Below are 12,921 nucleotides of genomic sequence, written 5' to 3'. Positions count from 1 at the left end.
ACTTCTGAACATTTTTCATTTGTAGAACCTGGATGTTAATTAAAACTCTGGGCTTGTTTGTCGCACCCTCTGGAGCCATGTGCTCTCACAGACACTTGACTCTGCTTCAGAGGAGCCCACTCTGGAGGAGTGATACAAAGTGGTCTTAGGAAGAAGGATCCTGGGAATTGAGAATCACCCACAGCTTTGGTCCTCTGATCTGCAGCTCCCGGCTCCACCACACGAGGGCAGCACACACTCACCTTTATACACAGGACCAGGGACCCACTTTTCATTTAGGTCTTTTTGATTTCCATGAGCACACTATAGAATCTCACTGAAGCATCAAAATTATAAGTGACACATGTGCAATGTAGCAAACAAAAATTAAACTCAAAATAACTATAAACTTTTTTTAGGTTTTTAAAAAGAGCCTCTATCCTTTGCTTTGATCACTGCTTTGCACTTTTGTCATTTCTTGACCCTGACACAGCACAGCTGTGAAGTGAAAACCATTTCAGGAGACTTCATCATGAAGCTCATTGAGAGAAGGACAAGGGATTGCAGCTGTCCACAAAGCAAACAGTGGATACTCTGAGGAATTTGAGTTTAAAATATAAAAAATATTTTCTTAGTTATTTCACCTTTTTCTTTGCTACATAATATCTCATATCTCACGTGATTGATGTCTTCAGTTTGTATCTAAAATGTAGAAAGCAGAAAACATAAAGAAAAAGTGAAGTTTATAAACTGATTGGTCGTCTGTATTTATACTCTAAATTCTCTAAATGATAGATATTTCCAGCAGGAATCCCACTAAATTAGAGAATCATTAAAACGTGTCAGACGCATAGGGGACAAAATAGGAAACTATTTTTTTATTTAGGAAAAATATTTGAGAAAGTGCTATGTGTGGGAGTCCAGATGCTCCTCAGATTAGCCTCAGAAATGCGCAGCGTCAGAGTCCGCTGCACAAATGGATCTGAGGCTTATTTATTTACTCTTATAAACTAAACTTGTAGCTAAACTAACAGTTTCTTAGTTTAGCCTCAAATTTAACCTTTAATCTCCGAACCCGCGCGCCCTCTAGTGGACCGTGATCCCCCGTTTGAGAACGCCCCGCCCCTGTGCGTGCGTGCGTCTGTGCGTGAGTCTGTGCGTGCTGACGGAGCGCTGCTGAAGGCAAAGGCAGAGCAGCTGCACAACAACGACCCGAGCGAACCGGAGCGAACCCGGAGCGAACCCGGAGCGAACCGCAGCCGCGCCGCCTCTGTCCGCCGCCTTTCTCCGGATCCCAACGCCTCTCTGCAGCATGTACCGGAGGATCCCCCGCTTTGCCCGGATCTGAGCCCGGATCTAAAGGTTCGGAGGCGGCCGCTGTTCTAACTCATGCCCGGGGCCGAGGCCAGTGTGACGGAGGAGCCCGGAGGAGGCCCCGCGCTGGATGGATGTCTCTGTGGCCGCGGAGCTTCGGCCTGATCGTTCCGTGGATGTTTAGGCGTTTTGTTTCTGTCGCCGCTGAGCGCACACCGTGAAAGCTGGCCGCCCCTGGAGCTCTCTGTGACGGTAAGACCCGCGTCTCTCCTCGGCTGACGTCTGCAGGAGGCTCCGCTGTCAGAGCCGAGGCTCCGCGGAGGAACTCCTCCGTGGCGCGCGGCTTCAGTGCGTGCTGTCGCTGCTGTTTGGGTTCTGGTCTGGTTCTGGTGGAGCATGTGGGTCCATAAGGCTTTAGACCCGTGTATAATGTTGTAACAGTGTTTTGTGACGGTATGTGGTCGGCCTGTTAGCTAGCGCGGTTAGCTCATTCAAACCGGGGCTAAAGCGGTGTACGCAGCGCTCAGACCCCGGTGGCCCCCGCACGCGTTCATACACACGGCTGCACGGACCTGAGCCGTTCCGGTTCTGCTGCATGTGTTTCGTGGAACACTGCGTTGCGCTTTCGTTTTAGGAGAGCTGTTTGCACTCAAGCGTCAAAAATCCGCTACGTCTTCTTGATTATTAAACGTTTGTTCGCGTTTTCTCTGCGCTGCAGCTGCTAATCTCGCCTCTAAACCCTGGATCCTGTTATTATTGCTACCAAGGCGGATTAAAGCCGCTTTTAACGTGATTCGTGCTGAAATCGCATAATCGCCACACCGCCTGTTTCTGCGCGTGAGGCGGTGGAAGCGGCAGAAGCGGCAGAGCGCAGGCCCGGGGCTGCGCACACATTCCGCTCTGTTCTCTGCTGCTCTGCTGCCGCCTCTCCAGTGGGATGAGCGGTACGATGAGCGGTACAGGGTCGGTGTGGTGCTCGGGGAGACTCGGTGATGCTCGTGCGCGTGCCCCGGTTTCGGTGGCGGAGATGAGGCGCGCGCTGGAGCTTTGGTGGATGACGTAATGATTCTGCGCTCGCGGATTTTCGGTGACAGCAGCGCGTTCGCGTCACTCCGGAACACGCGACCAGGTGACGCGGAACCGTCGTGCACGTGAATGAGTTTAACATGAGTTTAAAGGGAGTCTTTAGTGAGATGTTTCTGCAGAAGCAGTGCAGCGACAATCACACCGTCTGTTTTTATTATTCGCTCTTTTAGAATCAATGTGATTAAAGGTCCTATATTAGACGACGTGGACTCGTGTGAGCTTTAGGACATGTTTTAATGCTGTTATCTCCTCACAAACAGACCTGGAGTTGTGCTTTGTAATCCTGCATTATTAGTCTGTGCCACCTTGTCATGATGTGATGTCATGTAGTAGTAGTTTTTGAGTTAACAGCTCCTTTCATAAGTTGAGTAGAGCTAGGCAATTTCAGGGTTAAAATGATCCAAATGCTTCTGTTAAAGGTGTGTGAAGTTTAAAAACACAGTGGAGCACTTCCTGCATTACCACATGACATCACAATGGTAATGTCATGTGGCAATACACAAGTGTTTTCTGGATGAGAGAAGAACTGAACCTAAATATGCAGGGTTTGTGTGTTGTGAATGAAACATTTGTGTGTGTGATGAGGAAACAGTGTTATAACATAGATCAGAAAAGAGTCCAAAATGTCCCTTTAATGAATCCTCAAAGGAGATTTTAGTTCCTACAGCTTCAGTAACTCCAGCCCAAAATATAAGGTTAGATTTAGCTATAGTCTGATGTGTGAGGGACACATCACCAGTGCTATGGCAAAGAGGTAGCACAGAAGAGTACTTATTATTAATATTACATAAATAATATTAAAAAGTATTTTACCATGTATGGAATTATTTTATAATTTGTGGAACATGAAATAATATAAAGTATCTGAAAAGTAAAGACTGAGTTTTATTTAATTTCTTTGGGAAATGTTTACCAGCAGTAATGTAGTAGCAGCAGCAGTAGTAGTAGTGGCAGTAGTAGTAGCAGTAGTAGCAGTAGTAGTGGCAGTAGGATGATAGTTGTGAGCAAAGCCACAAAAACATATTTGACCTTAATTCCTCCGTTTCCTTGGCTCCTTTGGGATTTAGACCTAATTGATGTAGGACACGTAGTACTCTCCTGCAGTACTGCCCTGTGTACTCCTCTTATGTACTCCTGTGTTTCTGTAGTTCAGGATTACTGTAGTAGTGGTAGTACCGTATACTGCTGTACCTGTGGGTGTGTTGGAGCCTAATCGTGTCCTGGGGCGTCTCTTTTTGCCTCTTTGTGGTACACTGTTACTGTGTAAGAACTCAAAGTGCAGGAATGTTCTCAGACTGTTGAAGTATTTTTAATCACTCTGTCTCCATAGAGACAGGTGCGGCACCAGGCCATGTACCAGGTCAGGTCTGTGGAGACGAGCTCACTGTCAGAATGCATGTTTGGGTTCTTCTGAACGGGTGTGAGGGAACAGCTACTACAGAACCATCAGTATGTCCTGGGACTACCACAGTGTTGTGGTATTAATACTCAGTGTAATAACAGTAGCACTAGTACACAGTCTATAGCAGTAGTAGTACTGTAGAAGTATGAGCCCCTGTGCTGCTGTGTGGCTCAGAGTGAAGCTTAAACCTGTTCAGACGTGTCACATTCCTCTGAAGAGACTAAAAGAACCAGGCCTGAACCGGGATCCTCGTTCAGAACATGGACACTTTAGAGACGTGGACTAAGTGAGTGTGATGTCACCCACAACATTTGGCTCAAAATGAAGCTAGTCGAGGTTAGCAGTTATAACGGCTAATCTGGAACCCAGTTCCGTATTTGGAATTCCAACTGTGTATCATAGCAACCAAAGAGCCAATCAGGAGTGAGGCTGTTGAAGGTCACACCCCTTCCTGTCCACAGGTATAGCAGGGAGTGGGCACTTAGCAAAACTGTCAATCAAACCTGTTGCTAACGCTAGTTGGAGTGACCTCGAAAAAAAGGTGCCTGATTGGACGAAATAGTGAAATAAAAACCCCGGGATCATGTAGAGCAACATTTTAAGACCAAAATGAGGAGTCTGACAGCAGCAGTTACAGAGAGGGGCCATGCTTGTTTGGAGCGCAGCGGCTAGTACGTTAGCTGTATAAAGGTAGCACAGTGTAAGGTCAGGATCCAGGTCTGAGCTGGGATTCTGGTCTGGACTCCCTCACCTGCAGGAGCCTTAAAGATGTAGATGTTTTAGGCTGAGGCGTCTCATAAAACTAAAGGCACACTTCCTCAGTCCTGGTCTGAGCCGTAGTCTCTGTATGTACTTTCTACAGTCTGTGGTCTGAACTCAGATCTGCTCCAGCCTCACGTCGAAAACCACAAAGGGAAGAAGAAATCACAGACTGAAGCACTAATGTAAGAGAGATGCTAGCATGTTGTGTTAGCATGTGTCAGTGGAACAGCTGAGAACCCTGAATACAGAGGTCAAAGTTCAACACAGTTCATCTGTTGCTGGAGGATCCAGGACTGAACCGGGGACTGGACGAGGGATGCACCAGTCCAGCCTTTTCTGTTTCAGTAACACTGTTGATACTTGACTTTATGGATCTGCGATACCCGATATCAGTCGATACTAGAGCAGAGATTGAGTTTTTTGTCCTTTTTTAATAAACAGCAGAAGAGCTTTGTAAAAACACGTTTAATGTTATGATACGTTGTGGACCAACATTGGCAGTAAATTATCTTATTACACTAATTTATAGACCTAAGTGGGACATCAGCTGAAACGATATCTTGGAACTGATATTCGATCAACCAAACTTTTCTGTATCAGCGCTGATATCAGTAGTCACACCCAATCAGAAATGGAGCAAAAATTCCCCCTTTCTTCTCCTTCCTCTTTCTTCATTCTCCCTTAACCTCTGAGAGTTACATCATGAGATTGACCAAGAAGGAGTAAGGAGCAATGAAGAGAAGCACGTACGCCTCGCGCACAGCACACGTATGCCCCGCACACGTATGCCCCGCACACGTATGCCCCGCACACGTATGCCCCGCACACGTATGCCCCGCACACGTATGCCCCGCACACGTATGCCCCCCTGCCCCCCTGTAAAACGTAAACAAATGTGCGCAAAGCTGCATTAAACACATTATAATCTCAGACGGGTTGATGTGGCTCTAGAGTCATTCTGGTTTATATGTTGTAGACTTGCACAATGTTTCCTTTCCTTACTCCTTCCTAACTTCACTGATTATTTGGATTGTCCTTGTCTTGGCTGACGATGACGCACGTCCGGGTCAGTGAGAAGGACTGAATTGGGCTGAACCAGGGATGTCTGTATGTGACATGTTAAGTGGCTTATTGAGCTCATAAAATGCAACAGGGCAACAAATCTCATTTAAATCCAGATGAGTTGTGTCTATTGGTCAGTGGCAGTTTGGGTCTTTTTAATGCACCCAATTGTCTGTCAGGACGAGAGAGCTCTACAGCCAATCGTCTGTCAGGACGAGAGAGCTCTACAGCCAGTCGTCTGTCAGGACGAGAGAGCTCTACAGCCAATCGTCTGTCAGGACGAGAGAGCTCTACAGCCAGTCGTCTGTCAGGACGAGAGAGCTCTACAGCCAATCGTCTGTCAGGACGAGAGAGCTCTACAGCCAGTCGTCTGTCAGGACGAGAGAGCTCTACAGCCAATCGTCTGTCAGGACGAGAGAGCTCTACAGCCAGTCGTCTGTCAGGACGAGAGAGCTCTACAGCCAATCGTCTGTCAGGACGAGAGAGCTCTACAGCCAGTCGTCTGATTGTGGTTTGGGGCAGACTGGCTACAGTCCTTAAAATCAAATATCTCTTCTCACTTCCTTCTCTCATGTCTCCCCTCTCTCTCTCTCTCTTCTTCTCTCTCTCTCTCTCCTTTCCTCTCCCCCTCTCCCTCTCTCTCCTTCTTTTGTCCACCCCCTCTCTCTCCCTCTCCTTCCCACCCGTCTCTCTCTGCAGCAGGTGTGTACAGATGAATGGATGTCTGTTCTCGTTCATTGACATTGAGCTACTCTCTCTGTTTCTCCTCAGAAGACACAATTTATTTTAAAATTGTTTGTGCTCTTTTCAAAAATGTTTTAATTTGAACCAGTTTTGAACTTTGCTTTGTTCTGGTCACATGACTCCACAAAAGGAAGAGTGTAACTACATTACTACTACTACTACTCATACTACTTCAAATTCTGATACTACTACTACTGTTGCTACTGGGTACTTGATGTGGTTCCCATTTTCAGCATCAATACATTAAATGACTTTCTAAATAACATTTCATCCTCCAAAATTCATCTTAATCATGCATAACATGTATTCCATAAAATCCATATAGTTTTAGAATGAAGTTGTTACATGTCTTTGATCTAAACAAGTGCTCTGACTTATGTGTTAGAAAACTGTGGGACCAGTGGGAGCTGACGTTGGGGTAAATTTCATGACAACGAAGTGTCGCATGTTGTGGTCCACTCCTCTGGATAACTGCACATCACGCCAGAGCAGAGCATTTTATTTTCATTTGTACCAAAATGATCCTACATGTATCACAGTTGAAGAAAATAAAACTGCAGGAGGAAGTGCGTGGGTCACAGTGAGCCATAGGCTGTAAATGGACAAAGTTAGTGCCCTAGCCAAGTAGGAAGTGAGCATGGGGGCGCTTCCGGCTCCTTCTGACTCTGGCTCCCATTGACTTGGAAAATTGTCGCCCCTCTCTCTGTGACTGCCGCTGAGAGCCTCGTCATTTTGGTGTTCGTATTAAAGGGACAGTCCAGAATTTTGGACAGAGGACCTCATTTCCTAGTGAGCCAGAGTGTTGGAGACGTGTGGAGACACTTTTTGAAATATTCCATCCAGTCCTTGTATTTGCAGAGGTCACTGGTGCTAGACTAGTGCACGTCAATGGTCATAGTTCTCCTGCCACTAAAAACAGTCTTACCCACTCCACAAAACACCTGAAACAAATCTATTATTACACCAGACTGTCCATGTGAATGTCTGTGTTGATAGAATCATGTTTGAAATAAAACTAACCTTACATCGCATAAATCGTCACATGTTGAGGAACTTTTTTCTCATATATCAGTCCGCTGCTGCCGAGCTTTCTCTCAGGAAGTACAACTCACTGCTGCTGCTCACACAGAAATCCTTCAAATGCAAGATTGGTTTTATATCAGACATTATTCTATCAACACAGACATTCACATGGACAGTCTGGTGTAATAATAGATTTGTTTCAGGTGTTTTGTGGAGCAGGTAAGACTGTTTTTAGTGGCAGGAGAACTATGACCATTGACATGCACTAGTCTAACACCAGTGACCTCTGCAAAAACAAGGACTGGATGGAATATTTCAAAAAGTGTCTCCACACGTCTCTAACACTCTGGCTCACGAGGAAATGAGGAAATGAGGTCCTATGTCCAAAATTCTGGACTGTCCCTTTAATGCACTCCAAGTGATCCTGGGGTTGTTGTGTTGCCATTTTGTTCGATAATCTATTCCTAATATGAAACTGGCTCCAAATTCACTCCTGTAACCGCCAGCACCTCAAGCTTCATGTGTGTGGAGCTGAACGCTGTGGGTAACATCACACTGCCTTGGTCCATGTCTTTATACGGCCTATGCAGCCGGCGTGTACCGGTGGAGCTGGAAACGGGGGCAGATCGGAGCAGTGACGTTCTGAATCCAGGAGAATAAAAATGACTCAAACATGAAACACAAATCACTCCAAATCCAACTTCACAGGGTCAGTGAGAAGAAAAACTCTGAAAAGTCCAGTTTGCAGAATAGGTCAGATTCAGACTCTAAATATATAATCCAAATGTTTGTATGTGTTTGTCACGTGAAGTCGTATCGTGTGAGTCGTGTTAAAGACCCAGAGGAGGAAGTCATAAAGAACAGAGCATCCGGAACCTTCTCTGGGGGAGAGAGGGACGGTATGGGAAGGAGGGAGACGGGGAGAGACACAGGGAGATGGAGTTTGGGGGGGGGGGGGGGGAGACTCAGGAGGAGGGAGATGAAGAGAGAAGACAGGAGAGAAAGCGGGGCCATTGAGACATTCTTTGAGTTCAGGCTCAGACCTGCACCAGGCTCTTCTCTGTCATTATCACACCTCCCTCACCCCCCAGCCCCCCTCCCCTTAACTCTTCTCTGTCTCCCCTCTTCTCTCCATTCCCTCTTCCCCTTTTTCTCACCCCTCCTCTCTTCACTCTCATTGTCTCTCTCTCTCTCTCTCTCTCTCTCTCTCTCTCCGTCGCTCTCTCTCTCAAGATCAGAAAAAAACAAATCCTGTATAAATATGTATTTGTTCATATGTTGCAGACGTATGGAAGCATAAGCGCAGATAGAGTTGTGTTTTCAGATGTAGGCCTGTGTTCTTTTGCTCATTAAGTAATTTAGTGGATTTAATTGGTCTATGAAGTCTTAGTCGAATAAAACTTGTATTAGACATCACAAGGTGGGACAGAGTGTTTTCTGTCTGTGACGAAAGCTCAGCCTAAATGTGCAGGTTTGTGTGTTAAACATGTGTGAACTAGAAAAGCACTCAGAGAGCGCAGACCTCCGCCAAGGACTACCCCCATTTTTTATATAAATTGCGATAAAATCAGTCTTCTGGATCAGATCCGGATCAGCCTTTGGAATATGAAAGAGGATCCCATTGTCCATCCCTGAGTCAAATTTCATGGGGTTTGGTCAATAATTAACCAAGATATTGAGAAACAAAATTTTTGGCCCCATTTACCACAATGTTAACTAAAATTTCAAAGTGATCCAGGATTTCTTCCGGATCACCCCCAAAATCAGTTCTTCCTTTTCACATTTCCAACAAATCCTGAAAATTTCATCAAAATCCGTCCATAACTTTTTGAGTTATGTTGCTAACAGACAAACAAACAAACAAACAGACAAACAAACAAACAAACGCCGGCAAAAACATAACCTCCTTGGCGGAGGTAATGAAACAACACACAACTCCAGGTCTGTTTGTGATGAGAAAGCTTGTGTGATACGGGCCCTTTAACAGTCCTGTACACACAGTCATCCTGCTGTAGGCAGTTTATGGGGTATATTTTCTTCAGCTGTACACATGTGTCATGGTGTCAGACCTCGTGTTTATGATGGTTGATCCATTTGTGTGTGTGACCTTTATAATCGTGTGTGTGTTTCAGACGTGGGCATAAACCATGATGCCGTGTACTTTCCTTTACCTGTCTAACCACACGACTAGTGAAACTACACACACTTTGTTTCTTTATTTCCATGATTATTACCTCCGCCAAGGAGGTTATGTTTTTGCCGGCGTTTGTCTGTTTGTCTGTTTGTTTGTTTGTTTGTTTGTTTGTTTGTCTGTTAGCAACATAACTCAAAAAGTTATGGACCGATTTTGATGAAATTTTCAGGATTTGTTGGAAATGTGAAAAAGAAGAACTGATTTCATTTTGGGGGTGATCCGGAAGAAATCCTGGGTTCTGGATCACTTTGAAATTTTAGTTAACATTGTGGTAAATGAGGCCAAAAATTTTGTTTCTCAATATCTCGGTTAATTATTGACCAAACCCCATGAAATTTGACTCAGGGATGGACAATGGGATCCTCTTTCATATTCCAAAGGCTGATCCAGATCTGATCCAGAAGACTGATTTTATCGCAATTTATATAAAAAATGGGGGTAGTCCTTGGCGGAGGTCTGCGCTCTCTGAGTGCTTTTCTAGTTTACACTGTCAATTCTCATTGAAGGCATTGAAACTATAAATGACACGTGTGCAATGTAGCAAAGACAAAATACACTCAAAATAACTTAATTTAGTTTTTAAAAATGGGCTTTTACCCTTTGCTTTGATCACTGCTTTGGACTTTTGTCATTTCTTGCCCCTGATGTGGCACTGCTCTGAAGTGGAAGTCATTTCAGGAGACTTCATCATGAAGCTCACTGAGAGAAGGACAGGAGTTTGCAGCTCTGTGCACAGCTGCTCTTATGCTTCAACATTTCACATGGAAATGATACATTTGTATGTTCATATGTGCATATTGCGTGCGAGCGTGATGGGCGCGAGCGTGATGGGCGCGAGCGTGATGGGCGCGCTTTCCTTTACCTGTGTGTTGGATATTTCATTGGTATGATGGTTGACATATATATTTGTCTGTATGTTTCAGACGTGGGCGAGAGCGTGATGAGCGCGCGCTTTCGTTTACCTTCGGCCAAATCCTACAATGTGCGAGCAAGCGAGCTGGAGAGAGAGAGGAGCCACGCCCAGGCCGTGTGCAACGTGCTGCTACTGGACAACTCTGTGCACGCCTTCAAAGTCAACGTGAGTACTACTGATACTGCAAATACTACGGCGGCTACTACTACTTAGGGCTGGGCGATATGGATCAAAAAATATATCTCGATATATTTTGCTATATCTCGATATACGATATATATCTCGATATCTGTACAGGAAAAAATAACCCCCTAAAATGGAAAACTGCAAAAACAAATATGCCAAATTCTACAAGGTCCTTTTTTAAAAAATTTAAGTGTAAGAGGTCGGCAGTTCATATAGGAACATTTAAGATTACAAAAAACCCTAATTACATAAATAATAATTTCACTGTAAAATAAAAGAAATAAAACATATTTCCTTTGTTTCATTCATAAATAAAACAACTCAGCTCAAGCTCAGCTTTGCATTAACTCTGTTATCCAGACCATAATCATAACCATGAACTGTTTTAACAGAAGAAGCTCAGGATGTTCCTTATTTTAACAGATCCATGTTCCAGCAGTAAGGAGCTGTGAGGTTTCCCACAATCCACTCCAAACACTTTTGTACAAGTGACACTGCAACAGATTATTAATTAAAATCTTCTGCATAAATAAAATTTACATTACTAAACTTTACAAGATATATAGCATAACGACTCAAGAGCCACATCAGCCCGTTTGAGATTATAGTGTTAATTATTTTATTTTATGTTATTTATTATTTATTTATTTTTTGCAGCTTTGGGCAGACTTGTTTACGTTTTACAAAAATGAAACTTAAAAAGCGCATGGCTAATTTGCATAAACGGCGCACTCCACGTGCCGCTCTTGCGGTTCAACTTCTTTTGGACTAAAGGACTTGACTGGTGGAATATGAGGATGTGCTGCTGATGGCCTTGTCTGTAAATGCTTTTCACTGGCAGCAGCTTTCGGCGATCACAGCGATAGTGAGGAGTGAAGGAGACAGGAGCGAACAAAATCAGGGAGGCGGGGGCGCGCGGGCGGTGACAGAGAAGACAAACAAGCAAAGCAGCGAAATCAAAATTTAATATAAGCATTATATCGATTTATACGATATGTCAAAATTCATATCGAGTTTTAAAAAATCTCTATATATTAAAAATATCGAGATATCGCCCACCTCTTCCACTACTACTGCTACTACTGCTACTACTACCGCTGCTACTACTACTGCAGGCTGCTCTCACATGGTCCTGACTCTACACCTCCAGGACTCTCTTAATAAAGGATATACACTGGTTAAATAAATACATGCAAAATAAGAGAGTGCAGTTCAGATGTTTGTGACAGTGGTCTCTGGTCTCTGGTCTCTGGTCTCTGGTCTCTGGTCTCTGGTCTCTGGTCTCTGGTCTCTGGTGCTGCCTGATTCGTTTCTCTCTGCTTCAGTCCTCTCACTTCCTCTGCACATTTGTTGAGGTTTTGTTTTGCTTGTTTGGGGATTTCCGGCATGTGACATCACTTCCTGTTTTTCACTGTCCTCAGAGCAATCAAACCCTCAACCTGCTTTAAGCCCCGGCCCTCAGAATGAGTCAGAGTCTGTGTAGTCCAAATAATAGACAATGTAGACAATTATTCAGTGCTAAAAGGGAATATACTTTATACTTAATTGATACATTGTGGTGATTTCATGCTGGGGTGTTCTACATGTTTCTCTACGGTGGAATGTTGAGTAGTTACCATGGAGACACAATGCACACATTAGCAAACAAGACAAGTTTTCAGAGTGTCTGGATTTATAGAGGACATTTTGAAGAGTCTGTGATCAGTGTGAGCGTTCATGGACCTGCTTAGAGTTTTTCAACAAAAAGGTGACGGGGACTCACTGAAAAAAAAAACTGAAAAAAAAAATAAAAATGCTAGCTAATAATAATAATAATAATAATAATTATAATACATCGTACTTATATAGCGCTTTTTTGGACACTCAAAGACGCTTTACAAACAAATTAAAGTAACACTGTAGAAAACGGGTTTGAACAGGTGAGTTTTTAGGTGTGATTTGAAGTGCTGCAGTGAGTCCGAGATCCTGATGGATTGTGGGAGTGAGTTCCAGAGGGAGGGGGCGGGGGCGGCGGCGGCGAAGGCCCGCGGAGGTTGGTGTCGGCTGATCTGAGGAGGCGGGTGGGACAGTGCAGACGGAGGAGGTCAGGGAAAAGGGGAGGGGCAAGGTTATGGAGGGACTTGTAGGTGATGAGGAGAACCTGGTATTGTACAAGGAGCCAGTGGAGTTGCCTGAGGAAAGGGGTGATGTGGTCTCTGGAGCGGGTGTGGGTGAGGAGGCGAGCGGCAGAGTGTTGAATGTATTTCAGTTTTTGGG

The 12,921-nt window shown here is 44.6% G+C and overlaps 1 protein-coding gene across 1 annotated transcript in view; it reads left to right on the top strand.

Moving 5' to 3' along the window:
* Positions 1 to 1,146: 1,146 nt before the first annotated feature.
* Positions 1,147 to 12,921, top strand: part of ptpn4a (protein tyrosine phosphatase non-receptor type 4a) — a 46,340-nt gene continuing 34,565 nt past the window's right edge. The window contains exons 1-2 of the mRNA XM_020929072.2: positions 1,147 to 1,545; positions 10,490 to 10,644. Coding sequence (XP_020784731.2) covers positions 10,507 to 10,644 — 138 coding nt within the window. The 5' untranslated portion in view covers positions 1,147 to 1,545; positions 10,490 to 10,506. The remainder of the gene's footprint in view (positions 1,546 to 10,489; positions 10,645 to 12,921) is intronic.

Source organism: Boleophthalmus pectinirostris, unplaced genomic scaffold, assembly GCF_026225935.1.
Source record: "Boleophthalmus pectinirostris isolate CB_2022bp ecotype Guang Dong unplaced genomic scaffold, ASM2622593v1 HiC_scaffold_1, whole genome shotgun sequence".
NCBI lineage: Eukaryota > Metazoa > Chordata > Actinopteri > Gobiiformes > Gobiidae > Boleophthalmus > Boleophthalmus pectinirostris.
The sequence above is the reverse complement of the archived record's forward strand: the minus strand, read 5'-3'. Positions and strand labels throughout refer to the sequence as shown.